General features: G+C 37.7%; 1 protein-coding gene across 18 annotated transcripts; it reads left to right on the top strand.

The window, feature by feature from the left end:
- The first annotated feature begins 84 nt into the window (after positions 1-84).
- Positions 85-26,873, top strand: Srsf11 (serine and arginine rich splicing factor 11). 18 transcript variants are annotated; one of them, XM_087631486.1, is made up of 15 exons: positions 85-175; positions 1,761-1,872; positions 4,753-4,858; positions 7,426-7,622; positions 11,612-11,745; positions 15,585-15,694; positions 16,551-16,643; positions 17,145-17,194; positions 18,949-19,076; positions 20,503-20,584; positions 21,987-22,118; positions 24,008-24,097; positions 24,932-25,027; positions 25,343-25,481; positions 25,585-26,873. In XM_087631486.1, exons 3-15 carry the CDS (start codon positions 4,832-4,834, stop codon positions 25,777-25,779), a joined length of 1,473 nt encoding a protein of 490 aa, XP_087487612.1. In that variant the 5' UTR covers positions 85-175; positions 1,761-1,872; positions 4,753-4,831; the 3' UTR covers positions 25,780-26,873. The 18 variants fall into 18 exon arrangements, 14 of the variants coding, with proteins under 14 accessions (XP_087487612.1, XP_087487605.1, XP_087487609.1 ...); XM_087631479.1 differs by having other exon boundaries at positions 24,911-25,027; XR_015668177.1 differs by lacking the exons at positions 1,761-1,872; positions 4,753-4,858 and adding an exon at positions 19,202-19,313 and having other exon boundaries at positions 25,588-26,873.
- The last annotated feature ends 224 nt before the right edge of the window (positions 26,874-27,097 follow it).

Below are 27,097 nucleotides of genomic sequence, written 5' to 3'. Positions count from 1 at the left end.
CAGTGACGTTTAAGGCGCCACAGCTAGATAACCCCGCCCCTTCCGGTTCTTAGTAATCCGGGCCTTGCCATTGCTGCGCGCGCTGATGTCGTCACCGCCAGCTCCCGGGGCCGCAGGACCGCCGAGCCCTTCCGTTGCCCTCACCAACCTCGCACTGAGGAGAAACTTTTTTCGGGTAAGTTAGTCTAACGGGCTGAGAGGTCCTCGAGGGAACATGGGCTCCCTACACAGCGCGGTCGGGCACGGACTGCGCTGCCCAACGTCGCGTCAGAACGTGGCGGCGACGAAACCTGAGGCGCGGCCTGTTGGCCCTGGGCGCCAGGCCCGGGGATTTCTGGGTTCAGCGAGTCGGTTGTCTTGAGTTGATACCGGAGTACAGGATAGCGAGTGTCACGAAGCTTGGATCTTAACGATGTGTACGCACCCGAAAGCTAAAAGCTGTGGTGTATTACGAGCAGCTTAGACTTCGAATCCTACCCGCTTACAGAGTAACTTATGCAGTTGATCCCACGCTTATAAAGCTCATTTTCCACCGATTTATGGACAATCCAATCTTACGAAGTTCTAAAAATAATTTCTGATAATGAAAATGTAAATACTGGCCGGGCGTGGCGGCGGGGCACATCTTTAATCACTGCACTAGGTAGGCAGAGAGAAGTGGATCTCTGAGTTGGAGGTCAACCTGGTCTACAAAGCGAGTCCAGGACAGCCAGAGCTACACAGAGAAACTCTGTTTCAAAAAAGAAAAGGAAAGAAAGAAAAGAAAATGTAAATGCGCAGAGTTTGTTGGAAATACAAAAATGAAAATTTTAATTATTAAGTAACAATTTCCTGCTTAGTTTTTCCTGGAGTTTATAACATATTGATGTATTTTCTCAAAGGAAGAAGTAGCCCTCGACTGTCCTGGGCTGGGGATGTAGGTTCCTAACGTGGGCAAAACTGTGAATCCTGTGCCCAGCGCTGCACCAAATTTCTTTGACTGAGATTGATTCCTCTTAAGTTTAGTGTTTGTTTTTGCACAAGTGAATAGAGTTTCACGTGCCTTGGTATCTCTGGAAGTCAGAGAACAACTTGAGCGAGACGCTCTTTTTCCACCAAGCTTGACAGTAAACGTTTTTACCTGCTGACCAGTATGAAATGGTTTTGGATCTGGGGATGTTCAGAGATTCACTAGAATGCAGTGCCTAGCCAACTCAGTCAGAGGTTTATAAAGGCAAAGAATATAAAATTGCAATGTGTTTATGTGCACAAGCAGAACAAGCTTGTTTATAGAAACGTCAGTAAAAGAAATTTAATTCTTAACATTGGAGGTCTAATTTTGCTTTATAATTCTCTTAAGTACAGAGATTTTAACTTTTAAACATAAAGTTAGCCATCAACATGCCAGCCATCACAGAAATGATTTTTTTTAATTATTTTGTATATTGGTGTTTGCCTTTTTGTCCTAAGAAGGTATCAGATCCTTTAGAACTATAGTTATTGGATGATTGTGAGCCACCGGCCATGTGGATGTTGGGATTGAACTTTGGTGCTCTGAGAAAACATTAAGTGCTCCTAACAACTGAGCCATCTTTACAGCCCCGATTTTTTTTTCCTTTCTTTTAAATGTAAAAAACATATGCAAGGAGAAGGCTGCATAACTCTTATCACTCTAATGAGGAGAGTGGTACTAATTGAAAAGTACATTTGGGGTGGTCTGACCATTCCGTGTCACATGCAGTTTCACCCAAATGTATTTTGGGTTTTTTGTTTTGTTTTAGAGTCTACAGAATCTCACTATGTAGCCCTAGCTAGCCTGGAGCTCACTGTGTAGATTACACTGGCCTCCAACTTGAAGAAATCCACTCTACCTATCAAGTGCTAAGATTAAAAGTGAGTGCCACCACATCCAGCATATTTGTACATCAATAGATATAAACTGGCATAATGAATGGTATAATGAATATATACTATATTCATAATATATTGTATATTATGCTTATATAACGTGGAAAATAAACAGTGGTAGCCAAAATTATCTCTTGCATTTAAGAGAATTATGTATTTGTTGCTAATTGATGGAAACTGGAAACTAATTCATAAATTGAACTTGTTTATAAAATATCTATGGCTGTAGCCTTGTGAACTAATTCTTTATGATAATTGAATTATTTTAAGACCGATGAGTTTAAAATAAAACACCTTTTTTAGTAGTGGCACTTAAAGTATTTGCTGGTTTAAAAATTAGACATTATGAGAACAGTTGGAAGACTCAGTGGTTAAAGGTATCTGCTGCTTTTCCTTGGAGCCCTGTTTCAGTTCATAGCACCTACCTACATCAGACAGCTGACAATTGCCTTTAACTCTATTTCAAAGGATCTGGCCTCTGCCAGCACCTACACACATAGGGACCACATAAAAGCTCATACAGGCACACATATACATAATTAAAAATATTTTTTAAAATCACCCATTCTGCATTATTGAAGTAGCACCAAAAAAAATAAAAGATCACATCTTCTGGGATGCATATCTTGCAAAAGCTTTGGGGGTTCTATCACCAGCTCCATGGAATAGAAACCCTCTGTCCTGAAGATTAGGTACACCTACCTTTTGTTATGGAGGTGTTTGGCTGTAGTTTATTATATGCATTTTATTTAATGTCTCTTGAAACTTCTTTACTTAAAAAAAAGACACCAAAAATATAAGCATTCAAGTCATCCAGAAAATGCTGCTTTTTTCATGACAAAAGTAAGACTTATTATCAAATAAAGATAGGGAAATTCATTCTTATCACTACAATTTAATAGTACATTTCAAACATGACTGTCACTCATGAAATTTTGTGTATATATTAGACTTTTCACAGTTGAAAGCTATAGTTGATAGTTGATTTATTAAAGTAAGTAGTTTCAGTAGTAAGAAAAAGGGTACAGAGAAAAATTTGTGCAGTTTTCAAGCACAATTGTTTGCAAAATACAAATAAGCAGAGTGAACTTGCTTTGTAGACATTTCTGTTTATTTTTGTGAAAAGCCTGTTTTGAATCAATATCATTCTTATATTTCAGAATATTGCCTTATCTTCGAAAGCTGGTATCTTATGTTAAATGTTATTGAAAGAACATATTTATTTTCTTTAAAATTTTTAGTTTGCAATTCAATTTTTGATGTCTTTATAACAGCTGACTTCTAAAAGCAGTCAATAACCTTGAAGCATTTGAAGGCAGGGAATATTTAGCATTTGATTCCCAATTTCAAATGTAGCTTTGATTTATATTTTGTTATTGTTATTGGAGTTGTGGCTAGCCATCTTGGTTTATTTGGGTTGGGTATTTGTGTTTCATTGCTTCTCTCCATGCTTGTGAATGGTGAAGCAATCACACTGCTCTAACATTCATCATGATTCTAATATATGATCTGTTATATTCTAATACATTCTTTCCTACTTTCTGAGATGTTTCTAGCATCAATTTAAGCTGATAAAGAAAAGTATAAATAATCTGATAGTTTACTGAAAATCACAGACTGTTACTTAAGCTTTGACGATTAGATTTCTGGATGTTTTAGTTACTTTTGTCGTTTTCTTGACCCACAATTTTTTGTCTACCTGAGCTGTTTTGTTCTTTTTCTCCATTGTTGAAAATAGTGCAGTGGTATAGCCAGGTATGGTAACTCATGCTTGTGACCTCAGTATTGGGAACTTAGACAGGAAGATCATTCAGGTTTGCGACTACTTGTCTAGGCTGGATTGCTAAGTGAGAACCCGTCTCCACTAACCAACCAACCAGCCCACAGTTAAATGTATTGACATATACTCATGGACTTTTAAATACAATAGTGCAAACATGTAAACTCTTCTTGTGGTCCATCATCTAGAAATATGTTTTTCACTCTGCACTCAGTTTACTTACCATTAATACACATGCTCATTTTCCGTCTTAGAGATGTTGGCCTTGCCTTCCTTTCTCCTTACTTCCCAGAAGTATTACCATCGTCTTTTCTCTCCCACAAATTATTTGATCAGTGTCATCAAAGTGCTTTAGACTATTTAGCCTGAGCAGATCGTGGCTAATAGCTTTTCAGACTGCTGCTTATTGTGCCTATCCTTTGCCAGCAGTTGAGATTATTTCAAATATGTACTTTCTGTGTTCATTCATGACTCATTGGGTCATACCATAGTAATTATAGTTCGTTTATCAAAGATGTGTTCAAATGTTTGTGTGTTTCGTAAATCAAAATAATGCTCTCAAAATACAGTGATACTCTTCCTAAAAGAGTTTCCCGAAAAAATGATCTCACTGTATCAGAACTGCTTGTTAGCAGTGGCCTATAAGTATGCTGACAGGCAGACATCCCAAATCTCTCTGGGAAGAGGGGCCTCTTTATTGTCACTTAAAAGTTTACAAATAATCAACTTTTTACAGCTTATGGTTTTAACATTAAGTGCATAATCTTTGTAGTAAGAAGTTTTCCATGTTAAAATGTAAAATAAAAATAAAATATGCTGCATAAATTAACTCTTCCATGTAAGCAATAAAGTAGCATTACCACAGGATAATGTTTTCAGAATGAAAGGATTTTGTCAGATAATAAAGGAATGCTGAGAGTAATCATTAGTCTCTCCTACTTTTTAAAAAGTTTACTAGTATTGACAGGTGACTGCCAGACAACAATAGGAATAAAAACTTTAGGGAGATGGCTCATTCAGTGAAGTTCTTGTTTGGATCCCTAGCACATAAGTTAAAAACCTGGTGGGGCTGTACTTGTTCCCAGCAGTGAGGAAGTGAAGACAGGAGGCACTCTGGAGCTTGCTGGCTAGCTGACTAGTGCTGATGGTGACTTCCAAGATGCAATGAGATACTCCATCTCAAAAAATAAGGTGTGTAGAAATATAATACCGAGTATCAAGAAGAGCTCTGTATCAAAGATAATCTGCTGTGAATATATTTACATGAGCTTCTGGAGACATTCTTTCAAAATCAAAGTCTTTGGTCTACATATACCTTTAGATAGCTTTGGATGTGACCAAAATAAAAGCATATACTTATTTAAAGTCGCAATTTTTTTTTTTTTGGTGACTTGATTGTGTAATTCTCGGGTGTGTACTTTGTAGGTGACAATTATGTAGCAGTGCAGAAAGTCAGACATTTCTGTAGGGCTTTTAAAATGAGAAATTGACAAGGCAAATGTATGGCTCTTTGTGTTCTAAAATCTGAGCAGATTCTGCATCATTAGTACATGCATTATTAGTACATGCATTTCTTACATCTTTATGTTTGCTTATGGAGAGTTTGTTATAGAACTGCAATTCCAATAGATTGGGAACATTGGCTGTTTTTTTTTTTCTGTGTTATATATGTTATGTTATATTTCTAGCGTCTCAGAAATCCCTGGAATATAGTGGATACATAGTATTTGGAGAAATTTATAAGTTTGGGATGCCTATTATAATATTGAAGAAGTGGTATAAAGAATTTGTTGCCTATTTCCAGATTTTGTATTTCTTTTGCCTTTTCTGACAAATCTTAAAATCACTTAAACTGGCATAGATTGAATACACACTGTCTTAATATTTTTGTCACCTGCCCTTAGCTATATTGTTTCTGTGAAAGTCATTAACAGTGATAAGTATTTCATTGCTTATTCAACTTAGTAGATCTATAGTGATAGTCAAAATTATTATTCACTTACTTGATTGACTGGAAAAACAGTGGATTTTTGAAATGAAAATGTATTTAAGCCAATTTTCCTGAAGTTTTTGCTTTTTATTTTTGGAACTGCTAAATATTTGAAAATATTCATTTAAATAAAATTACTTTTTACTAGCCTTTCTGCATCAAATGCCATCTGTTAGTGTGCTCAGTAAGTCTTATATAATCAGATTCTGTGGCTAAAATATTTTATCCCAGAGCATTTTCTTTGGCCTAATGCTATAATTTTTATTATAAAACATCAAGCTTATAGAAAAGTGTAGAATGAATGAATCAAACCCAAGTTAGATCAGGGTCCCACATGGTGGAAGAGAACTGATGCCTCCAAAGGGCACCATGGCACACACATACACAATAAATTTTACAAATTTTTTAAAAGATTTATTCATTTATTATATATAAGTACATTGTAGCTGTCTTCAGATACACCAGGAGAGGGCATCGGATCTCTTTACAGATGGTTGTGAGCCACCATGTGGTTGCTGGGAATTGAACTCAGGACCTCTGGAAGAGTAGTCGGGTGCTCTTAACCACTGAGCCATCTCTCCAGCCCACAAATTTTTGTTTGAAATGTAGAACAGTATTAAAGATTTTCATGTACCTGCCACAGCTAATAAATTGATGTTAAATAACACTGAAAATCAAAAGACAAAGCTTGAGCTCTTGTCACTCTACTCTTTCTTTTGTCATTGACGATTTCATGTGTAGTTCATTGTCTGTATACTAAGAACATTGAGCTATGAGAATCTGTAATTAGCAGTGAATGATACCTTTGATTCATCGAGAAACTACTTAACATTATCTTGGGAGTGATTGATGAGTTGTTTTTTTTTTTTAAACTATGATGAGGCACATTAATCAGCCCCTCCCTTCTGTGCTAAAAACTAAGTCACTTGAACTAATGCGTAGATCTAGCAAGCCAGTTGTATCCTTGTCATTATTAGCCAAGAGTTATTTGCCAGTGTACAGATTTGTGACTCTGCGTGTAAAATCTGAGGTTTTTAGCTTTCAATGGTTTTGAGTCAAATAAATTAGCGTAACCTGTGTGATAAATGACTAATTAAAGTAGGTTGGTGTAAGTGTTCGGTGCTCACTGAACAGTAACTTTCATTCCTTGTTCTGCGGTAGGGAAATACATTTGAATAACAAAAGCAGTGCTATTACAAACTGGTGGCAGTGAAGTGAGACAGGGAAACTTCGTGGCTTGTATAAATGCATGGTGAAAGTAATTTTTGTGTCTTTATGTTGGAGAACCGGAATAGTTCAGATGAGGCTGGAGAAATAAGGCGTGGGGAGGGGTGTTTTGTTTTTGTAGTGAAGAATACGCGTGTTAAAGCAGGTGTATTTCAGACTGCTGACCACATACTGTAATATACGAACTGTAAAACTTATAAAGGTAAGCTAAAATTGAGCGTACAGAAAGACAGGGCGTGTGTGTTAAACTGTTTTTGCTGGAGGTTTCAGCGGCTAGGTGGAGGGATTCTGCTTGAAAATGCTGCTTGTGCTGTGTGGAGTAAGCAGAAACCATTTCTGAGGTGGCTCAGCTGGGTGTGCGCAGTCGGGACAGTTGTGAGAGCGCGAACTGGACGCGTACTTCCGGGGTCTGGGCGCATGCGCGGGCGGGCGTGTGGAATTGTGGGCCGGCGGCGCTGCGCGAGGTCGACGGCCGTTTGTGTGCGGCCGGCGGCCGGTGCCGCGCGCTCTCACTCTGTCTTGTGTTTGATGTGTTGAGCAGGAGGCAGCCCGCGCCATGAGCAACACGGCAGTGGTCCCCAGCGCGCCAGGCCCGGGCCCGGGCCCCAGTGGCGGGCCGGGCGGCGGCACCGAGGTGATCCAGGTGACCAACGTGTCCCCGAGCGCCAGCTCAGAGCAGATGCGGACGCTCTTCGGCTTCCTGGGCAAGATCGACGAGCTGCGCCTCTTCCCGCCGGAGTGAGTACCAGAGCGCTACGGGCCCGCGGCCCTTCCGGTGAGGCGAGGCGCGCGGTCTGTCAGAGCCCAGCTTGTAAAATCCGCGGGCCCACCAGGCCGCAGGCCCGGGATGAGCGTCCGAGTGGAGTTTTAGGAATGTTTTTCCTCTTACTGTTGTTTACACCATCGTTTTGCTTTGGGCACTTAATATTTCGATTAAATCCCCCTTTTAAAAGAAAGGCTAATCCAGTGTTTTGTTAGAAAAGAAGTAAAATTGTTGCTGCTGTATTCATTTGGTGTAAATCAGGATTGCTCTTAAGTGATTTTGAACTAGGGAAGAGCATCAAACCCTAACCCTTCCACAGACGACTATATCAATAGGCCTGAATGCTCAGTTTTTATATAATTAAGAAATTCATCATAGCTGAATCCTGGTGTGTTTAAATAATTTACAGAATGCTTAAATTAGAATTAGGTTTTATGTGGTTTTTGTCTTTTGAAAGTTTTTTTATTGCAATAGTATTAAACAAATGTATTCATTGTAAAGAACAAAGAAAATACACATTTGAAATGATTGTGTGTCCTCTAGAAGAATTATAAAGTTTAGTGAAAACATAGTGGTTAATGTTGGTTAAAACTACCAACCAAATTTTGGGTATTTATGCTGTCCCTTAAATTCAAAATAAGAAATTAGAATCATCACAGTCTTCTGTTGTGTGTGTAATTACTAATTATACTGAAATTGATCATGTAAGCCTATGTGTTAATTATCACATTTCATGACTCCCCTACTTGAAATATTTTTACATAAATGTGAGCTTGACATTGTGTATTCTTAAATTTTAGAGAAAATATGCAAAGGTTAGTAGTTTTAGTAGCGTTTTACGAACAGTTGTTTGGAGCAGAATCTTGACTTTGGAAATCATCAGGGTAACTCCTTATAAGCATACAGAAATTGCTACTCTCTTTCCTTACATTCCATAGTTCAGATTGCTCCTAAAAATAATAGTAAAACTGTAAAAAGAAAAAATCGTGTATTCAACTTAATTGTGATTCTAGGCCCTGCAGATTACTAAAAGTTCTATTATAGTCACTCACTTTGTTTATTCTCCAAAGCAACTCAATACTATATTATAAAAGATAAAAGAAGTGGGTATTATAGTGGGGTGTTTTTTTGTTTGTTTGTTTGTTTGTCCTTTGTTAACCTAGCTAGTGAACAATATCTTAAAGGAGGTTGTGATGGACTTGAGTCTGGTCTTTTTGTAGTGACATGGGTAATTCCAGCACAAGCTGAATAGTTGCAGGGTTTGTTTATTCCTTGAAATGATAGAGGGAATAAGGTCAGCCTTCCTGCCTTTAATAGACCAAGATTCTTGAGTTCATCATCATTCCACTTTGAAGAATGCATGCTCCCATACACATCTACTAAAATACTTCAGACCAAGGAAGGGCTTCTTGAGGGTGGGGGTCAATGTAGTCTATGCTGACCTCCACTTAGGATCTTCCTGCTTTTACTTCCCAAGTACTATGATTGTAGGCCTGGTGTTCACTGTATCGTTGTTGAAGTGGATAATAAAGTATTTAGTTTTAAAGGAATTTCACAATGGGATGCTAATCTAGGTTAGGTTCCCAGTGAAGCATGTCAGTGTTATTCTGTACTTAAAGGTTACTGTTAACAGATAAATTATTCGTTTGAAGCCTTCATGGGCCAAACAGTCAGTGATCATTTTAATGATCTTAATCCACTTTGCAAGAAAGATATACTTTAATGAGTTGTCACATATTTCATTCTATAATTAAGAAGAGGCTTGTGAAGTCAGTCAAACTGTTCTCAAGTGATTGTCACTCTTGTTACCTGTGCTGCCTTTTAGGTTCATTTATAAAGCTCAAAACTCTTCTGCCTAGAAATTACTGACACAGTACTAATGTAGAGTTAAAAAGATTAGTGTCATAGCCTAAACCACAAGTTCTTACACTTTAGTGGCCATGAATGGTGTGGGCATCTTAAGAGTGAAATTCTTCCTGGGAAAGGGATTCTGATTCTGTAGGCTTTTGGTAAACATTAGAATTCACAATTTTCTATGTGCTTCTTAGAAGATATTTTGAAATTCTTTCAGTAGCAGAAACATAAGGGAACTGTTTTTCTTGTCTTACGTCTTAGGATAAAGATACTTTTAAATGTGGTCCTTACACAGAATAAAATGTATTTGGTACGTGGGACATAGTTAACTTGAAGGCAATGTTTTCTGATTTTTCTAAAAAAAAAAAATTGTTTTATATATACTTCAAGAATAATCTTTTTTAGAAGATTTCCTTTTCTGTACATGAGTGTTTTGTGTGTATGTATGTCTGTACCATGTGTATGCCTGATGTGAAACCAGAAGAGTGCACTGACTGCATCCCCTCGAACTGGAATTATAGACTTTTGTAAGTGGCCATCTGGGTGCTGGGAATCGAATGTGGGTCCTCCTCAATAAGAAGTTCTCTTAACCATCTCTTCATTCTAAGAACTGGTTTGGGTTTTTTTGTTTTGTTTTGTTTTGTTTTGTTTTGTTTTCTCACTGCAAATTGAACAATAGTTACCAGTGTTATTCCTAAGGTGTTGTTCTGTTGGGTTTTAAGAATAGAAGGTAACCTCATTTTGGAGAGCTTTGTAAATTTAATGGTTAAAATGTAAAAAAAAAGAAAGAAAGAAAGAAAAAAAATCAGTGACAGAAAAAAAAATAGGTGTCTTCTGTGTTCATGCTAGAACTTCTTTTCACTGTTTCTGATTGAAAAAATTTCTCAATTTTTAATGTGTTCATTGAGCCACATAATCTCAGCAGGAAGGTACAGGCAGAAGGATCAGGAGTCTTGCAAGGCTAGCCTGAATTTTTACATAATACCTTGTCTCAAAAACAAAGCCTTACTTATCCTTTTAGAAATATTGAGCATTAGGCTTTGTGAATGCAGTTGCCTTGTTGCTTGATTCTCTACCCTGTGTTCATATTCATATATCAGGAAGAATTAAAGTAGAAGGAAGGGTATATTGCTGTGCTGTCAGGGAACTGGTCAGGATCCTGAGTAACTTGTGGTGTTGGTCTAGGAGGCAGCCCTTGCCTTTATGCTAGGAATTGACCCATTATTTCTTTTTAAAGGCCTATTGTTCACTATCAATTTTCACTGCCATAGCTTGCATTTTATCGCTTGTCTATGGAAACCATGTGCTCTTCCTAAGGTGTAGTATGGGGAGGAGGTGCTACATAACATGTACAAATGCCTGGGTTTTTTTTTTTTTTCCTTTTGTCTGACAATGCTTTAGACCAGAAAGCCTTGTTTAAAGTACTTAAGAATTTTTATGTATTCTACAGATGGAGGATCAAGGTGTGGAATCAGTTTGTTCAGGTCAAGAATGCTCATTGATTATCAAATAGATGTAGTTTTTTGATTTGGTTTGTTATTTTGAGACAAGGTTTCAATGTAACCTAAGCTGGTCTGGAATTTACAGTTTCTGTTCCAGCTTCCTGGGTGATGGGTGTTATAGGGTTGTGTCATTGTGCCTTCTTAAGGTGTACTTTCTACCTTTGAAGTAAGAAAAAATCTTAAATCATTTGTTGCACTGTGACGTTACTTATAATGAAAACTTTCTAAGCCAGAAATGTCACTTGTGTTTAAAAACAGTTGGCATTGGAACTGGGATTGTAGATCAGTGCTTCAGTGTCTTCCCTGGGCTTGAGCAACACAAGCACATGTGTGCACAGTCACTAAAATGATATAGTTGTCTCTCTGACTTAAGAAGCAGTTTTTAAACTGCTGTGTTACAATTTAAGTGGTGATTATAGGAGCATGTCTGCTCAGCTTTTCACTCTGTTACGTCATCAGGTCATGCAAGACATTCTCTTTTCATAGAGATATGAAAATAAATAAATAAATTAACATGCATCTATTTTTACCTGAGCATTGTCCTTTGGTGGTATATATGTGTTTTAGCCAATGCTATTTTTCTCTAATGATATTTCTTTATCTTTTAGTGACTCACCTTTGCCAGTCTCCTCTCGTGTCTGCTTTGTTAAGTTCCATGATCCAGACTCAGCAGTTGTGGCACAGCATCTGACAAACACTGTGTTCGTTGACAGAGCTTTGATAGTCGTACCATATGCTGAAGGTTTGTGCTTTGTTTCACTACCTATGTGGGCACCCCTGCCTGGCCACTGGCCACAGTGTAGATGTAGAGTAAGCATCACTAGATGGTCAGATTCCAAGCATTACTTTGTAAACCCTTGTTATACTGCACTCCATAATTATTACTTAGAGATTTTTTGTCTTATTCTAAAACTGAGAAGTAAGGTCTGTTTTATAAGATAATTAACTGCTATCTTTAAAATGTTTTCAAGTTTTTTAAACTGAATTCCCAACTTTGAGATATATTAATGTTAAGTATTATTAAGTCCCAAAGGTAAACATTCATACCATATCATTCTCACATAGAAACCTTCAAATTAATGCATGATGCTTTTGTTCAAAAGTCAGTAGCTAGGTCAGTTTTATTTTCTTAATTCTCTCACTTACTCCTACCTTAAAACAAAACCAAAAACCCCATGCTGAATTCCAGTATACCAAGGGTTGCAATAACTTTGGCTTTTGTAAAAGTTTAAGATTGCCTATAGTTTAGGTGCCAGATGGGCACTGGGTGTTTGTTTTTATGGCAGATTTTCTTGTTCTTGTTATATTTTCTAGAATATCTCAAAATAATAAACTCTTCTCTCTGTTGTGTGTGTGACTTTTGTAGTGGAGAAGGCACATGCAAACCCTCCCAGATGGCTGGACACAGTGGGTGCTCTGCAGCTGCAGGCTCTAGACACTAACTAAACCAGCGAGCACTCGAGCCCCCAAGTGTTTCCTGCTGTCACCATTTGTTAACTGCATTTTCTCTCTTTTTACGTTTTAGGCTGTTAAAGTAATTTGACAGAAAAAAAATTGAGCAGGTTTTTGGATCTAAAAGCCACTGTGACAGGACAGCACTATTTTAGTGCCGTTTTGTAAAACTTTTCTAAGGCATACTTTACAGTTAGCTTGTTCCCAGTAAACTGCTGCTTGGTTTGCTTTTGGTAACTATAAATCTTTATTTGAGGAAATCATTGACATGATACTCGTACTGAATTTTAACTTAACAATCTAATATACTGTCCATGATCTACATGCTTTCCCTTTCCTTTAATAAACTGGTTAGTGGAAGCCTGTATCTTGTAATCAATACTTTTTAGATGCTTCTTAGATAATTGAAGACAAATGTGAAGATTTGCCACCATACTTTGTGAAAATTGTGAAATGTCTAATCATAGAGAATTGCCTCTGGTTTTTCTAAAGAAATTATATTTGGAGATGAGTTAAGGCATGCTATTTTGGTAACAGTGTTTTAAAATGAGAGATGTGAGGCCAGTAACAATGTTTCTATGAACGAAAAGTCAGAAAGAAGCCTATATAGTGTATTTTGGATAAGCAATTCCTTTTATTTCAGTGTGCCTCTTTAAGATAAGACTTAACCACCACCTTACACCAACAGAGAACTTACAGAACTCAATTCAGGATGAGTAAAGTAGACAGTAGGTCTTGAGACGGTCATGTCATGTGAGTAATGTGCAGAGTGCTTCAGTTAGCCGAAATGCAATGAGCTTGGGATGGAATATATAGTATATCATATATCTGGGTCTTCATAATTATTTTAAGCCATAGTAATTTTTGTAGATGTGTTTTTGAAAGTGAGGTTTTGGGGAGTGTATATAGAGCTATAGAAACTTAGTTCAGGTATCTGTTTTGCTGCATTTAATTTGTGGTATGATGTGCTGTATTAATGTTACTTCCACAAGTAAACTGATATATTCAATCCCTTTGTCACCATTCACTCGGTTTTAGCCCTTAACACTTGGTGTTGACTCTTGGTCAGTGTGTTAGAACAATAGACCAAAAGTATACGGTAAGAATAGCCTCACTTGATAAAACATAGAGATTAGCTGGATGTGGAAGGTGCTCTTAATAGTAGTGGATTTGGGGACATCTAGGTTCCTTGGTTAATGTTTGTTTCTTTTGTCTGTTTCTTTTTCTTTCATTTCTACACATTCATGCAGTATTTCATGGTTCTATCAAAGCAGCAGTAAAAAAAAATACTCTTGACGCATGAAAATTAACTGGTGAGGGGCCTCATTGCTATTTTTAAATTGTAGTTTTGTTTTTAGTCCTTTTTTAATCAGAGGATCAGATGCATGACTTTTTTTAATGGATGCAGATCTTCTCTCAGGTGTCTCACAATAAATTCAAGAGGATTTTAGTTTGCCAGAAATATTGCAAATGCACTTAATTTGAGTAATATGTTGATACTTAATATATCCTCTTGAGACATAATTTTGCATGCAAAATTATCCCTTTATCTTTGTAGGTTTGTTAATATTGATGCATTAATGCCCTATATCCAAATGATCTTCTCCCCTTCCCTCCATAACTCTCGGTATCTAAATTGATGACAGCTCTGACACAAGCAAGATAGCAGTGCTGTGTAGTATACATTTGTTTATATTATCGGCACTTCTCAGTGTAGGTGGAAGGAACCATTACCTTTATTTAACAGTGGTTTTTCTTTTTTGTTGTTGTGTTTTACAGTTCTTTTCCCTGGTTCAGCCTGAACTATATACCAGGCCCTGCTGAAAATACCACCCAACAGTTTTCTTCTGCAGCTTATCCAGTTTCTCTTAAGTGCCCTGTACATATTGTATGTTTTATGATGAGATGCAGTTTCTTAATATGTATTACAGAAATACTACTGGTATTTGCAAATATGTAGTTTAATTGTATTATTGAACTCTCATTTTGGGGGCTTGGGCACATTAACAGATTAATCCATCTGTATAGGGCTTTTGCTGTTGGATAGAATTTAAATTGTCTACATAAATAATTTGTCTTAGGACCTTTAGATTTTATCTGAATACACATATTAGGCTTTAAAAGCAGGCATACATGTGGTTTTGGGCTTAAGGAGTTTTGAACAAGTTAGATATTGAATTGACACTATATAGCAACATTTTTTGATACGGTTAGCATGGCACATATTGGAACCTAAAGCATTTTACTGTACAGGTAAGGAATGTGCCATGTTTTACCTATTCTCTCTCTCTCTCTCTCTCTCTCTCTCTCTCTCTCTCTCTCCCTCCCTCTCTCCATCTCCCTCTCCCTCTTTCCCTCTCCCTCTCTCCCTCTCTCCCTTCCCCTCCTCCGTCCTCCCTCCCTTTTCCCTCCTTTCTCCAACCCCCTCTCCCCTCTCTTTCTCTCTGTACCTCCCTTTCCCTCCCTCTCCCCTCCACTCCCCCTACACACATTTCCCCTGTGTATTCAGAGACCTTCAGAAACATTCATATTCATGTCATGAGTCAGCAAAAGCCCTACTCTTGATTCCAACAGAATATTTCCTTTACATACTTTCCTTTTAATTTTTACAAAATTTGTATGGTAGGTGTAAAGAAAATCATAGTAACTGTACCATATTATTAACCCCTAAATCAAACTTTTTTTGTCTTGTGTATCTTGATTTTTCTGTGTGCTTTATAGTGAAGCAGCCGACACGAGTCGTTGTTCATAAAACAGCTTTTGAAAGTTGAGAGCACACCCCTGGAGAACCGACTGTGCTTGCTTACGTTTGGTTCATGACTTAAAAATCGAGTACAGGTGATGAAATCTTGGCAGTGTTAACAAAACAGTAGTGTGTATTGTGCTATTTTTTTTACTCTAGAAACTTAACCATTGTAGAGAAAAAGGAAACAAATTTTCACACATTGAAGTTTCAATCTGACATAAAATTAATGATAAATAATCATAGAGATCAAACTTTATATTTTAGCGAACATAAGTACTTTCAACAAACTCAGGTGGTGTATCAGGGAGACATTTTCTGGGTGTTTTTGTGTGTTTTCTGTCTTACAAGAGAGTGTGTTCTCATGCAAGGATGTTTCTCTGCAGGAGTTATTCCTGATGAGACTAAGGCTTTGTCTCTATTGGCACCAGCTAATGCAGTGGCAGGTCTTCTGCCTGGTGGTGGACTCCTGCCTACCCCCAACCCACTTACCCAGGTACTTATGCCATTGAATTCAAAAAGGGTATGTTTGGTGTTTGAGGTAGTATTTGACAATAGATGACTTCAGCACATGTATGGAAAGTCAGACTGCCTCTGTAAAACTTTGCATGTTGAGTTGATTTAATTGTGGTTTAACTAAAAATTCTATCAGGAAGAAGACAGGATCTTGGCAATATAAATGAGAAACAAGGGATGATTAGGAAATAAAGGTGGCAGTTACCATACATCTAATGAGTGAATAACAGTCCTATGAGAAGCCATGCTGCAGAACAAGGACACAAAGAAACATTTTGACTAGAGGACTTAGTACTGAGATTTGCACTTGCAAAGTGTGGCTAAGTGGTTTCTCAAAGATAGTGCTAACACTGGGAGGACCGGATACAGGGGCTTCCAAAAAGGAGGCCTCTACCTTAGTCAGTAAGTAGCCAAACAGTAGTCTGTAGACAGCATGTATACATGACAGCAGCCTGAAGAAAAGTACTTAGGGCCCTGTCAGCATCATAGCACAGAGCTGGGCTTTCATCAAGGAGCCAGTGAGTACTTAATTTTTCTTATAAATCTTCAAGGAGTAATGTTTTATATAAGAAAATGAAAGGTTGACTAGTATATAGACAGGTGTGAGCAACTACAAACTACAACCTTCATTTCTGTTGATATATTTTTACTGGGATATGGTTATGTCCAGTTGTTAAACATTTTATGTTTAAAAATTTGAACAATATCAGTAATGGTTTTATACCATTGAGCCATTATAACACTATACACATAGCCTACATAAATGAATAAGTTAGTGTCTAACCCAATGTAAAAAGGTAAAGATGTTTTATATAAGAAACCCTTGACTGTTGCAGATTGGCGCTGTTCCCCTGGCTGCATTGGGAGCTCCAGCTCTTGATCCTGCCCTTGCTGCTCTTGGGCTTCCAGGAACAAACTTGAACTCTCAGGTATATCTCACTACCTTTATCTGTAAACTTCAGTGTACATTTCAAAGCAAGGGATAGCTGCTTGTGTTATATAGTAATCTTTTATTGGATTAACTCATTTGAAAGAGATTTAAATGACCACTGAATTACATCAATCATTAATCCTTCACACATTTAGAGAATAGTTTGTTTCCCAGAGTTCTTGCTTTTAAGAAATGTTCTATTACTCTAAGGATTTTCACATTTTCTAAGTCTTTAGAATAAGCAAGAGCTGACCCAATGAACCCAGACTGCTTAGCCTTATTCTAGTTAACTTGCTGTTCCATAGCCAAAGCCACAAAGTTACCCATTGTTAGGATTCATAGCTTTGGTTTTACCTTTTTGCTGTGGATATACACAGAACATTGTACTTTATAGGTTGCCAGATTGTCCTAGAACTTTTTAACAAACTTAAGAAAATAAAATAGCAGTCAGTTATCAGTGTGAGCTCATTGTACTTTCTTTTTTTTTTTTTTTTTCTAGTCCCTTGCTGCAGACCAGCTATTGAAGCTTATGAGTACTGTTGATCCCAAGTAAGCTTTTTCCTTTGTCTCTTTTGGTTTTATATTGTGTAACTGTTGAAAGAATTCTTAACTTTTTCTTTTTGAGATATGTCTCACTGTGCAGTGTAGCTTTGCCGTATGTTAACTGTGTGGTCAAGCCTGAACTCAAACTCCTGTCCTTCCAGGCATAGATCACCACACCAAATTGAGAGCCGTTACTATGTTATATATTATAATGTAAAACAGTTACTGTTAAGAGAAGAAAGTTAGCTATTCCTAGGACATGCTTAATACACTAGTGTTTATTTCATTGTAGAAACAAGAAAGGGAATCCAAAAATAAGCCCAAATGTTAAGGGTTTTCTTTTGAGTGTTTCCTAATAATTGTGAGTGGCTTGTTATAGAGGGGTAGCATGAAAATGGTATTCTGATGATTTATACAAAGTACACAGAGCCCAGGGATGGTAGTGCATGCACAACTTTATTTCCATCAGTTGGAGGACAGGGGCAGGTGGATCTCTTAAGTTAGAAGCCAGCCTGGCTACACAGTGAGACCCTGACTCAAAAAAAAAAAAAAGTCCAAAAAAAAATGCACATAGCATTTTTTGTAATCAATAGTAAGCATTTACTGTGGCAAAGTATATGCATTGAAATGGGAAAAGTACAGAAGTGCCAGGGGAAGGGACCACAGAGAAAAAAAACTGGGTTTTTAGATCAGAATCTGAGTCCTGAGGGAGGTGGGAATTAGAGAAGGAAGTACATGTTAGGTGACTAACACTACCATGTTCTTAAAGGTGCTATTACCCAAGTGCTTGGAGTTCTTTCCTCCTTCACAGTAACAGATTCATGGGACTTTTTCCAATGTAAATTAAATTGGAGTTTTATTCCAAGTCTCTTGGAATTAGTCAGCATCACCATTAATAAATAGAAGAACATGGCTGGGGGAAGGACATGATTTAGATGGTTACTGTCCCCACATATTAGTAGGACCAGTGCATCATGAGTTCTTATACCTTGTACCTTATATATTCTTATACCTTATACCTCATATAACCTTGGCTGGCCTGAAATTTGCTATATAGATCAGGCTATCCTCAAGCTCATAGAGATCTGCTTGCCTCTTCCTCTTTTGTAGTAGGATTAAGGAGTGTGTCACCAGCTCTTTTTAAAAACCAAAAGAAGACTTTTTTAAAAATGTTTAGCAGGGTGCTGTGCATGCATACAAGCTACAGTGTGTGTTGCGGTTAGGACAGTTTTAAGGTGATGGTTCACAGTCATGAGTCTTTGACAGCCAGGGCATTTGCCTGCTAAGTCGTCTCAAGGGCCATTTGTGCCTGTTTTTCTCTCCAGTGACAACTGAGGTTGCCTAGTTGGGTTTGTTTTTTCTTTTCTCCTTAAAGCACTTAAAGGCAGATCATTAGCTTTTGTGGTCAAGATGAGCTATTAACCACTGCCTTAGTTTCTCCCCGTCTGTAGTTTAAAAGGTAATGCTCCCCCACTCCCACCCTTACAAGAAAGAAGCTGAGGTATAGAAAATTTCTAAATCCTACAAGGTTAACATTAGCATCAACATGTTTTATTATACTAACATTTACCAAAATTAAATAAGGATTTTCTTACTCCAGATCTCTGTAAATATTGAAAGTGGCACTTTCCTGCATGCTGCTTAATAAAATGGTGGTCCCTGGTATCTCGTTTTCAAGGATTATTTACAAAGATGATGTGTGAAACATACCTGTTTACTTGAAGTGGAAGCTTAAATTTTAAACTATTTTCTTGTTTTAGATTGAATCATGTAGCAGCTGGTCTTGTTTCACCAAGTTTGAAGTCAGACACCTCTAGTAAAGAAATAGAGGAAGCCATGAAGAGAGTGCGTGAAGCTCAGTCCCTGATATCTGCCGCTATTGAGCCAGGTAAAATGCACATACACATTTTCCTTGAATGTTAAATTTTAGTTCTTGGTAAAGCTGGTAATGGCCTACATGTAGAAGTTGTTGAATAACATTCTTGTCGTGTTTTGTTTTGTTTTGTTTTTAAGACTTTCTGTATTCTGAGACACAAAAATCATGTAGTAGAGTGCCAATCAGATACTTTTGGGTGGTGGTAGGAGTTGCCGAGAGGGAACCTGGAGGCTTGTGGATGCTAAGCAGGTATAACCACCACTAAACTAGCTCTGGACAGATTGTCTTTTTGAGGTTGATTAGATGAATAGCCCACTGTATGTTTGTTACGTATATGTAAATCAGTGTTAATGAAGCACATTTTCTTAAATGTTAGATTCATTTTTCTTTTAATCATTCCTTAATAAGTGGAAATGTTATTATTTGGGAAATAATTTTAAAGTAAATAATTGATAAAAATAAACTGATAGCAAATACTGTAAGCATATCATCTGATAAGGTGTCAAGTAAGTGATAGGGGTCTTAGATGTACAGCTGGGTTTGTATTGCTATAGAAGCTCTTAACTGCTTGTATTAAAAACTGGGGCTGAAATGACTGTGGTTTACGTATAATGAATTCCATGACTGTATGGCTTTACTTGTGAAGTACCTGTAAATTAAAGCCTATGAATGAAATGACCAGATGAATTGGTGACACCATTTGGTAATAGTGAGCATGTGAAGAGGGCAATGGCTGTAGTTACCTCTTAGATCCTGAGTTAAAGAAATTTGATATGTTGGAAGTGAGACAGTTTGACTCATATGTGTGCAGTTGAGAATGGCCTTGAAGAATGGGCATGTATTAGGAAGAAGCTAGCTTCCTAAAGTCAGTCAGATTCTGTCACTAAGGTATAGGGACAGGAAAATGAGTTGGGGCTATGGCTTTAAATTTTGATATAAATTATACTCAAGTGCTAGAGAAAAATGATCTTCTTGATATCTTTTATGTATACACGCATAGTCATGTATGATGAGAACATTTCATTGCATCAAGATTTTAAAATGCTTATATTAGTGTCTGGATTGTAGGTATATTTGTGGACCACCTTCAGTAGAGACTTCTAAAGACCAAATGAGAAAGCCATCGAGTTGACTTATGAAGGATGCTGGAGCCCTGAAGAGCATTTCAGATTAGATAGATGAGACCTTAGTTAGCAATCACAAATTGCCATAGGATTTACTGAACGCTGAGGTATCCTGTCTGTGACGCTTCCTGGAGTGGAAATATGATCATTTATAGCATTCGAGGGTACCTTATGAAGGAAGGCCAACACGTTAGTTACATGTGCTTCTGGACAGCCGGAGGGCTGGACTTTGATTCCTAAATCTCACACGTATACCGCTGGTTAAACATTTCTTAATATAGCTCCTTTTTTTCCCCCCCATTTTTAAAATCCAGACAAGAAGGAAGAAAAGAGAAGACATTCGAGATCAAGGTCACGCTCCAGGAGGAGGAGGACCCCCTCATCCTCCAGACACAGGTTAGCTCTGCTGACCATCAGCTGTGCCTTGAAAACCACCTCTTAAGTAAAGTAGGTCTAGTCATTAGTCATTGCTGTCCATGGAATTCTAGAGGGACTTTCCTTGAGCATTTTAGGAGAAAGGTGTACAGTGAACACGTGATTCCTACTTAAAACCAAAGCAATGCTAGGTTCCTTCACTGATCGGGAACTCGGTTATGTGAAGAGTAAGTAACTGGAAACCTTTCCTGTGTTCTAGATCTAGACTCTGCTATGCAAAGTCAGGTCTAAATCTGTGTAGCAAGAGTTAAGACTAATCTACTCTGTTCTCTTGTCCCACATTAGCTAGACTGATGAATATGTAAGCTTTTGTTTTCTGTAACAGAGTGGGTCTCCCTCCAAACTTAGGACTCTTTGCTTTCACATTTTAAAAAATATATCTGACCATATTAAACATTATGAAAGTCTTAACGGCTTATCCAGATCACTTTGCATTGCTCTACAGCATAACTTACCACCCCCAAAACAAGGGTTTGTTATATTTCACCAATCTAAAGTTTTAACTTAATAGAAGAATCAGGATTTTACATTCAAATTTTACACTGTATTTCTTTACTTTTGTTGGTTTGGGGGACTTATTTTGATACAGTCTCTGTAGCATTGGCTGGCCTAGAACTAACTCATTATGTACACCAGGCTGCTCACGTAGAGATCTACCTGTTTTTCAGTGCTAAAATTAAAGACCATATCATGCTTGGTTCATATAATTTTAATATTTTTATTCTTTAAAAATTGCATATAGTTTATTTTGATCATAATCAGTCTTGTTTGCATATTTTAAAACTTAGCCTCCTGACTATGTACTTAGATAAGAATTTTGTTATTTTCAGGAAATTGCTGCTTGATAATTGCCCAAATTTAGTATGACTTTTGGTTGCTGCCCAACACTAAGCACTGGCATTTAATGAGATTTCAAGAGTTCATTAGAAAAGCAACAAATCAGACTCTTAATTAGATTTTCACATGTTTTTATTTTCTCTTGGAAGACAGATTTTATTATTGACAGCAGATTGTTTTCCTTAAAGGGGTAATATGCTTTGTTCATTTTTAAGAAATCATCCTTCCAGTACTCAGTTCAAAATACCTATGTCTGTTGGTTCTTGGGAGATTCAATTTTGTTATGGAATCTTCTGGCATCAACTTGTAGAATGTACATTATAAACTATCAGTTGTATACACAAGCACAAGTGGATGCACATCGTGTACACACATGAGCAGTTTCTGAGGTCTAGAAGATAGCTAGGCTAAATGATGATCACAGCTAAAAGAGGGCAACTTTCTCTGGTGCTTGATACTTAGCTCTTACCTCTGAGTTGGGTTCATTGTACATTTTATATCTATGCACATGTATTTATATTTTTAGGCGGTCACGAAGCCGGTCAAGGAGGCGGTCACACTCCAAGTCCAGGAGTAGAAGGAGATCCAAAAGTCCAAGACGGAGACGATCTCATTCGAGAGAGAGGGGTAGAAGGTCAAGGAGCACATCCAAAGCCAGGTACATTTGTACAAAACATACACTCAATAGCCACAGTTCCTGAGACCCCAGTGCTGTGCTTCTTTGTTACAGAATTGGTGAGGTATGGGGAGGGGGCTGAATGGAAAACAAAATATGGCTTGAGGATACTGCTCTTGGTCTGCCACCCTAAAGGTGTAACATTTCTTTCTTTTTCCTTCCTTCCTTCCTTCCTTCCTTCCTTCCTTCCTTCCTTCTTCCTTCCTTCCTTTCTTCCTTCCTTCCTTCCTTTTTTTCCATTTTAAAAAAATTATGTGTTTGAGTGTTTTGCCTACATATGTGTCTGTACCATGTGCATGCCTAGTGCACACAGAAACCAAAAGAGAGAATTGGGTTCTCTAGAACTAGAGTTCCAGTGGTTGCAAGCTGCCATGTGGGTGGTAGGAATTAAACCAAGTCTTCTATAAGAGCAACAAGTGCTCTTAACTGCTGAGCCATCCCTCTAGCTGCTGCAACATCTCTTAGTTACCTACCTTGTTGACTCATCTCTTTCCCATTCAATCACTGCTGTGGAGTGGGTTTAGGACTCCTAGATACCCTCTTGTTGCGTGCCAATGAGCCCTAAGCAGACAGCTAGCTGTGTTCATTTATTTTCATGTCATTATCAGTAGTTGGAAACATGCTTGAAAGATTGTTTGTGGTCTGAAGATGTAGCCATATTAGAGAAAGTCTCTTGTCCCTTGATCTGACCAAAAAAGTTAAATTAAGGATTTGTAAGAAGAAAAAATTTTTTCTCCCCACTTTTTTTAAGATTAGTCTTGGGGCTGGAAAGATGACTTTTAATAGCGTACTTGCTGCTCTTAATAGATGACCTGGTTTTGTTCCTAGAACTGCCACCAGGTTGTTCTTACATCTACTTGTAACTCTGGTTTAGTAGATCCAACACTCTCCTGGCTTCTGGGCACCTACATGCACATGGTGCAGATAAACTCGTACAGAAACATACATATACTTTATAAGTTTAAATAAATACATCTTTTCAGAGAAAAATTCTTTTAAGTCAGTGGTTTAGTTTTGAATAACTAAAAATAATAGTAGTTTCTGTTTTCCCTACCCTTCAACCATTTATCATTGGTGAACATGTACCTTAATTAATGGGAAAGGAACTTGTTCTATACAGAGAAGGAATCTGGGTATTCTTTTCCTTAAGATCCTTCTAAGGAACCATGTTCAGTGATAGCTGTATTTCAGGTATTATGAGTTACTGAAGGGAGAATATAATGGTATAGCACACACTTATGTCCTGAAAGACCAACAGAGTACATGAGGAGTATACTTGAGAAGGCATACTGGAGCCTGTTGGGAGATTTGGTGATAAGTGCTGTCTGACGAGAGAAGATGGCTGCTGTAGGACAAGGACCAGAGCAGGAAGGAGACAAGTAGAGAGTGTGTACTGTGGGAAGGGTCTGTAAAGAACTTTGGAACTGAGTGGTGTGGGACCTATCCATTATGGTGGGAGCGTTTTCAGATATCACCGACTAGCCCAGAGTATGCAATAGCAGAAAAAGATGGAAACTTGGCTTAGTCTGAGATGGGCATTTCCTCGGCATGTATGCATTGAAGGAAACGGGTGATAGCAAATGATTGGCTGTGGTCCTTTGTTGGATTCTGACATGTTGACAGAATTCAGGAACTTGTAATCAAGTGAAAAGGACCCAGCAACAGTGAACTCAACCACCAAACACAAGAAACTAGTCAGCATCCTTAATACTTTTCTTAGCACTTTTCTACTGGAGATAAGTTCTAGGTGAACTACCAAGAAAAATGGGGAGCTTAAAAAAATTATTTTATTACAAATATGCCATTTGTCATAAGGGTGAGATTACATTGAATGACTTGTTAGTCACACTTTATTAAATTATGTTTGTTAGAGACAAAAAGAAAGAAGATAAAGAAAAAAAACGTTCCAAAACTCCACCAAAAAGCTACAGCACAGCCAGACGCTCTCGGAGTGCAAGCAGGTAAGGCAACAGGACCGCAGGCCAGGGACATGACTGTTTTCAGCAGGCCACAAAAGAATCAAACAAATACCTCAGTGTTGAGAAAATGAGGTTTAGAGAGCCAAGTCTTGATGACTAAGTATCCTGAGTTGTTAGGGTGGCTTTATTGTGATGTGTTTACTATAATCACATGTTATGCTAAAAAATGTTTACTTTCCAGATGGTAATTTGTTGATAAATGAATGGGAGGCATTTTAAGAACTGATTGTGTCATTTTAAGGCTCCGGTAACTATATATAAATTATTACAGTCAAGATAGAAGTGATGTGGAAAACTTTGTACAAAGTATTCTCAATGTTTAACTCCATTTCAGTCAGATGTTCACACATTCTTGGGTACAGCATTTGTGTTACTCACTCATCTTATATGAATGTGCCACAAGTTTTGTGCTGCGTTTTTCAAAAACTTGAAATGTTGGATCAAAGACTTGAAAGCCAATACTATAAAATTTTTAAAAGAAAACTAAAATAAGCTTTGTTGACCTTGAAGACAGAAGAATCCCAAGATCAAGGCTAACTTAAACTGTATCATGTAACCCTGTCTCAAAGACCATCAAGAAACTAAAAACACTCCAGAGTGCTAGCTGTAAGGGCTCATTTTTACATTAAATATAAAAAATTTATACCTTATCCAATCCCTTCCAGATCTAACCAACACAATAGTCTAAACTTAAGCTTGAGGTCATTATTGCTTAAAATAATATTGTTAGGCAGGCCTTGAGCTGTGGAAGCTCCTAGTGGAGCTAGTGAGACCACACTATATTTTAAAGCCTAGTTTGCACATTTGTGATTCTAGAGAGAGAAGACGACGGCGAAGTAGGAGTGGTACAAGGTCCCCTAAAAAGCCCAGATCTCCTAAAAGAAAGCTGTCCCGCTCACCATCCCCAAGGAGGTAGGAATATCAATTGTTTATATCTCTGATTTGTAATATTTGGGACTGTTTTTTAAACTATTAGGGTTTTTATATGCAGTAATCTTCTTTGGGGCGGAATTTAAGGCATTGTTCTCTTGATTCTTAGTATGCACTTACTTTAGGGCTCTATCCAGATTAAATTCTTACTTTGATTACCCAGTGTTTCAAAATGGACTCTTTACATTCTGTCTAGAGAGCTTGATTAAGTTCGTCACCTGTTGCTCACTTAGAAATAAATGAAACTGCCAAAAGTTTCTACAAAGCAACTTTATAAATTTTAACTGTTCTTTCTAGACATAAAAAAGAGAAGAAGAAAGATAAGGACAAAGAAAGAAGCAGAGATGAAAGGGAGCGATCAACAAGTAAGAAGAAGAGGAGCAAAGACAAGGAGAAGGAACGAGAAAGGAAGTCTGAGAGTGACAAGGATGTCAAAGTAAGTACACAGGCTGGGCACTAACACCATGGTGCTGCTGCTGTTTCATTAAGAAGTGTTTTTTCCTTTGAAGAAGCTTATTTTCCCATTCTCCTTGGCAAAGCAGGTGACTCGGGATTATGATGAAGAGGAGCAAGGCTATGACAGTGAGAAGGAAAAGAAAGAGGAGAAGAGACCAACAGAAGCAGTGTCCCCTAAAGCAAAGGAGTGCTCTGTGGAGAAGGGGGTGGGCGACCTTCGAGAGTCCAAAGTGAATGGGGATGATCACCACGAAGAAGACATGGATATGAGTGACTGAGCCCAAGGCTGGCTGCAGATGGGCCTCAGTGTCATTCCTTGTGATCCCTAATGCTGTGTGTGTTCATCTCACCTAGGTGTATACAGCTGCACATTACCAATGGCTGCAGAACACCCAATCATGACCTCTAGTGCTTTATAGCAAAAGCTGTAAAGTGGTACCTGGGTGACCAGCATTGCCATGGTTACATCCATTTGCGTAATCAAGCAGCTGTGCAACTGCTGCTTCTAACAGATGAACAGCTGCATGCATCTCCAGCAGGCATGGATTGTCTCTTGTCTATGATCCTCAGTGCGTTCACTTAGAGTATTTCTAGAGTTTGAGTCCTTGCCGTGATAGAGCCATGTAGGGAATGCACTGATTGCATGTTACCCCAAGCGTCATGAAACCTTCCGACACGGTGACCTATTTAATGGTCTTGTTTGTTGACATGACAAATTAACATTCTTAGAGTTACATCTCGAAAAAAGCATTTGTGATAGATAAGCCCTTTGAGCCTTGTGGCTAAATTTTTGTGGCTTTGTTTAACTTTCAAAGGTTATATATGCACTAACCTTTTTTGATGGCTAAGTAGGCTTTAAATTACAGTAAAATTTTTTCAAATAAAACTGGCTGTAAAATATATTTTGAATTAGAGTTGTTCACTTTTTCATAGCTACTTATGTTTTTTTCCCAATAATTTATTTCACATCTCTACCAGTGAACGCAGCCCATCACTAGAAAATGACCTTGTCCTGATTTTCAGTTTTCAACTATTAGTTTTAAAGCTCACTGTTGAATAAGAGGAAGTGGTGGTGCATTTTAAATTGACTTTCATGTGCTTTTAAAATATGACAGATCTCCTTGATAATGTACTTTTATTTGATCTCAAGTTGTATAAAACCAATAAATTTGTGTTACTTTGATTGCAGTAGTATCTTATGCATAGTGATTCCATGTTATATGCAGACTAGTTAGGCAACTGTTTTCTTAGTTACAAGCTTCACTTTTGTGCAGTTAAAAAAACAAAAGTAGGCTACAGTCTGTGCCATGTTGATGTACAGTTTCTGAAATTGTTTTACAAGACTTTGATAATAAAACCCTTAAACTCACAAGTCATGCTTCTGTAGAACTGCATTGTGTTTATTCACATGTTGAACGTATGTCAGTTACAATCATTCCCTATTTACATGTTTAAACAATAGCTGAATGGAGTCCACCCCCTCCGTGTAGATGCCAGCATAATTATTAACAATACTTTATGTCTAAATTATGGTTTAACCTGTGTTCTAGATATAGGACTGAGGTCATACAACAGTGTCTTGGGAATAAATACAAT

This window comes from Rattus norvegicus, chromosome 2, assembly GCF_021556685.1.
Source record: "Rattus norvegicus strain SHRSP/BbbUtx chromosome 2, alternate assembly SHRSP_T2T, whole genome shotgun sequence".
NCBI lineage: Eukaryota > Metazoa > Chordata > Mammalia > Rodentia > Muridae > Rattus > Rattus norvegicus.
This window is presented reverse-complemented; position numbering and strand designations above follow the sequence as displayed.

Coding starts and splice junctions, on each gene's coding strand:
- Srsf11 (XM_087631469.1), top strand. CDS start 86: ATGTCGTCACCGCCAGCTCCCGGGGCCGCAGGACCGCCGAGCCCTTCC. Junction 16,644..17,144: donor GAACAAACTTGAACTCTCAG/GTATATCTCACT, acceptor TTTTTTTTCTAG/TCCCTTGCTGCAGACCAGCT. Junction 19,077..20,502: donor ATCTGCCGCTATTGAGCCAG/GTAAAATGCACA, acceptor TTTAAAATCCAG/ACAAGAAGGAAGAAAAGAGA.